The following is a 4,904-nucleotide window of genomic DNA, read 5'->3' on the forward strand; positions in this document are numbered from 1 at the left end:
ATGAAATAACGATACATTAAATTTTTCATGGTGCGTATTACCCTCTCCGCATAATTTGCTTTAGTTTCGTTTTGGGTGTATATAACACTAATACCTTCTTTCTTTAGAAAAGCTTTTACCCAACGGTTTTTAAATTCGCTACCCTTATCTGTTCTCAACGTGTGCGGTTTTCGTCGTGTTTCAAAAACAGATTTCAACCCCTCAATGATCGTTTGATTTTGTTCATTTTTCAAAGGAACGATAAATAAAAATCGACTGAATATGTCTATTAACACAAGCAGAAATTTGTATCCATCGTTATGAGACGCTATATTGCTGACGTCTGCCAAATCACCATCCCACATAGAGTCAATCGTGTCAACAACCACATTTGAGCGAGGAAATGTCTTTCGAATCGGCTTAAACAGGCTGTAAGCATCTTCGTTATTTAAAAACTGTTTAATTTTTTGTCTACCAATCTTATATTTGCCCTCTGATTTTACAGCTTGATACAATTTTTCGGGACCAGCAAATGCGCCTGGTTTACCGGGTGTATAATAAAGCTCCCGTAAGTAATCCGTGTAGTTTGACATACTTGACACAAACTATCTACATGATTCTAAGAGCACAGTTTTATAGCAAAACACAAGTCTTGTTTGGTCGATTATCATTTTATTTTTGTTATAATACAATATTTTCACACATGAGATATATATATATATATATATATATATATATATATATATATATATATATATATATATATATATATATTTATATGTATAGATGTATAGATATATATCCTAGCCACCAAACGTAAATTATTAATTTAAAAAGTTGTCATTCAAAATCACGCTCCCTGTTCATTAGATCTTGAGAATCTCCAGGGTTGCATTCCATGGAGGAGGGTAGAGTCTCTTGTGGGTCATATCCGAAAGGAGTACATTCGGGACAGTTAAGCATTCCAAGTTGATTCTGGTGAGACTCGCTCAGCATGCAAAGTTCTACGTCTTTTAACTCCGGAACATACTCATGCATCTCTTCGACAGCATAGCCAAGTCTTGCCAACTTGTTCCTGTTTAGTGTGACTCCTTTCTTTGTTGGGACTGGTTGTGTAGCGTCATCTGGTTTCCAGAAATGTCTTATGTCTACTGTAGGATTGTTCGGTGATAACGAAACGAACACTCCTCCGCCAACATGCCACTGTGCTTCGTCATTTTCTTGTCCGACATTGTCGATGTAGCTTTGGATATCTGGTAAAAGAGCTTCAAACTTTAACCATCGGTCTAAAGGAAAGGTAACCCCCTTCTTTGTGGCAATGAGTCGGCCGTGGGACTCTGCAAGGTGTCGGATATGTATGTAAAGTATCCCCTTGTAAGGCATGACAGTGAGGAAGAGGTCGTTTACGTCATCTAATGGTATTCTGCATCTTTGCTCCTGCAAACGCTTGTCTTTTTTAGATTCAGACGAACCCCTGTCTTTTGTGTTGATCACTAACGACCTTGCCATGGCTAACTTCTTTTCGTATTGGGTTTTTGAATCTTCATCAGTGTTCATCAGGAGTCTTGATAGGTCGCCTTGGTTAGCTTTGAGTAATGCCTTTCGGAGTCCCATAAAAGCAGTAGAACCTCGACGCAAAATAATGTTTAATAGTTTCCTGTTTTTGTCATAACTGGTCTTTTCGGCTTCTATTTTCTGTCTCATTTCATCTGTAATAATGTGCGAAGCGTATAAGTGTCCTGCTACTGAACCAGACATCATCTTTTTTACCAATGTAGAGTAGTTTGCTTTGATGAGATCTTGGTGTTTTTGCTCCATCTTGCTGACGACAAGAACTGGTAAAATTTCCAAATTGATTTAAGTTTATATACAATTTAGATCACTTGGTGTGTGTAATCGTATGACGTCATTGACTGTAGACTGCTCCTTGACTGTAGACTGCTCCTTGACTGTAGACTGCTCCTTGACTGTAGACTCCTCCTTGACTGTAGACTGCTCCTTGACTGCAGACTCCTCCTTGACTGTAAGTTCTGATATTAAAATAGGATGCTGTCTTTGACTGTCATCATCTAGCGTAGTGTAATTTCTTACTATTATTTGTAAATGTTTCTCCAATACAGGGCTTATTATATTTGATGCGTTTTCTATTCTTCTTTTAAAGCGATATCTGTCCAAAGCCATGATCATCCATTCCCCTTTTCGTTCTTCATAGGGAATAAGGATAACCGTAACCGTTTCTGAAAAGTGCACAGTCTTGTTCTTATTCTTCATCCCCTGATTTATTATTTCTCACTTTTCTATGCTTTAAAATAGAAACATCCATATGATTTACAGATGCTTTCAAGTATTGCCACTGTGTTCTGGTCAAGGTAATTCCTTCATCTCCAGGTTTTCCATTATGAAACCGTCTTATATCAATCTGGACAGTTTCGTTGACACATATCCGGACGTAAATCTCATTTGAAAGGGGGTACTGATCCACAAATGAACAAGTTTTAAGTTCAGTTTTTAATGTAGGACGTAAAACACAGTCTATCAGAGTGTCGTCTTTCTTCTTCTGGTGTAGGACACTGACAACACTGCACAAAGAAATAATGAGTGCGACCGCAAAAATCCCAGGTATAATAATTTTTATTCTTTTTTTCAACTCATCATTTAGCATGCCTTTACACTCGTTTCCACAGTTATTTGTTAGAAGTTCCATCATGACCATTTGTTCAGCCATTTTTGTCAGATTGATTGTGTTTTTGTGTTGTCTAGCTTTTTATACCCTAAACTCGTATGGTCATCCAATGAAAAATTAACGCAAAAATCTCCATGTGTAACTTAAATCGTATAAGTCCTTCTGGGCATAATTTGACGTTTCATTAGGTATTCTTCGGATCCCCAGCTGTCTACAACATCGTAACCGTTTTTCATTTTTTCTTTAAAATCATTCATACATGCCTGTTTTTTGTCAAACCATTGACTCTCTTGTAAAGTCCATTTTTTCTTGTCACTGTTTTTTAAAGCATTCCAGGCTACAATTTTCCATTTGTACTGCTTCTCCTTAGTTTCCATTTTTAATAACAAATCAGTATCATCGTTGTATTTATCTAAAAACTACCCCTAACTGTAGACTAACCCTTGACTGTAGACTACCCCTTGACTGTAGAGTTCACCTTGACTGTAAACCACCCCCTGACTGTAGACTCACCCTTGACTGTAAACCACCCCCTGACTGTAGACTCCCCCCTGACTGCAGACTCCCCCTTTGACCTCGTTTATGGGGAAAACCCATGACGTCATCCTGACTGTAGAGTGACTGCACTCTGTCCTACTTACTACTATGCTTAACCGTAAATTGTTAAACAAAACATTAACAAGTCAACAGGTGGCTGAAATACCTGATGGCGAGAACTGTTTTGATGCAGGGAAACAATAGATAAATATTAATATAAATGAGAATTTTATATAAAAAAATTGAGCATTTTGACAGAATAATATGCAACTCTGTACGTGTAGCCATGCAACGGGGATAACAAACGATATCGGCAGTCTTACTCCTGCAGTATCCTGAATCACGGCCTGAAAAAAATTGGGTGAACTATAATCTAATTATCTAATTGCAATTCATAACAAGACTTTACGGTATTAACTAAAAAAAAGTTGCTACCTTGGATCTATATTAACAGTTGTTTAAATCAATAGCAACGACACAAAAATTGGTCAATAATTGAGCATTAATATCTCGCAGAAGGCCGATCGATCGATAAGTGGACGGACTACGGGAGATAACTCTCACTAATAATAAGCAGTAGGCTTTTTCATTGCGCCGGTTAACAAAATAGATAGGATCCGGATTACACCAATTTTTTTAAAACAAAAATGATGGGGAAATGTCAAGGGGCTGAATAATGTGGCCGGATTGGGCAGCATGCCGTAATAAACAACACCCGGATTCAACGAGTTTCAACATGTACATAATTTTTTCATTGAAAAATGGCTTAATTGACAGGGAAAACTACTGCAACGTATATTATTGCACACATACTGAGCATAACCATCGTTTAAAAGCGTACAATTATTTTATTGAAAATCGGACCAAGCAGCTTTAACATTAAGATTTACATGTGTAAGACACTTTATTTGTCATGTGCCTGGTCATGTGCATTAATTATTTTCAATACCTGCTTATTTTCCACAATGATCTCCAATTCCATTCACAGCTGTTGTCATTCAAAATCACATGAATTAAACAAAATTTTAAATTTTGTGTCGATCTCAACTGTTATGTATCCAAGAAATCTATTGATTTTATCATGTGTTACGTAATTAGGTAATAACGTTTCTAGGGGTCAAACTTCATTTACAAATTACCTTTTTTCTTTCGTAAACATTCACAAGATCGAAAACAGATTTCCTACGGATATTTATAATGGGGAATGTTTACATCTTTCCTCAATTCGGAAATCTTTCGGAATATCTAGCACAATTTTTTAAAGTTATCATCCGGGCTTTATAATGGCTGATGCAATGCAAAGTCCCCGTATACATTCTTTTTTTTAGCCGTGTATTGAAACCTGACAAGCTAGAGGGGGCGTTTCAAAAGGGAAATCTTGGGATTTTTTCATACTATCGAATGAACATCGTCTGAATCAAGAGATATTTACAAATATCGAATAATTTAAGAGAATGTGTGGCAAAAATATCTTGGGACAGACTTTAGGTATAATACGTTTATATATCCTTACAATATAATGATTTTCTCCTGCGTTACCTAACTAGGGATATTAGGGGCTAGAGGTAAAAAAGTTTAATCTTGTCTATTTCAATTGAAAGAAATGCAAGTATTTAAAAGAGCAACGTAAGAGAACTTATAAAAAGCATTACAGGTAAGCATTAGTACTTCACTCCTATTTCCATATCATGTTTTGTTGTCGAAT

At 36.5% G+C, this 4,904-nt stretch overlaps 1 protein-coding gene across 1 annotated transcript; it reads right to left on the reverse strand.

Moving 5' to 3' along the window:
- Positions 1–791: 791 nt before the first annotated feature.
- On the reverse strand, positions 792–2,511 carry LOC117686000 (uncharacterized). The gene has a single exon (XM_066079693.1). The coding sequence runs from the start codon at positions 1,795–1,797 to the stop codon at positions 820–822; it is 978 nt and encodes a 325-aa protein (XP_065935765.1). The 5' UTR covers positions 1,798–2,511; the 3' UTR covers positions 792–819.
- Between the last annotated feature and the right edge of the window lie 2,393 nt (positions 2,512–4,904).

Source organism: Magallana gigas, chromosome 1 (assembly GCF_963853765.1).
Source record: "Magallana gigas chromosome 1, xbMagGiga1.1, whole genome shotgun sequence".
NCBI classification, from domain to species: Eukaryota; Metazoa; Mollusca; class Bivalvia; order Ostreida; family Ostreidae; genus Magallana; species Magallana gigas.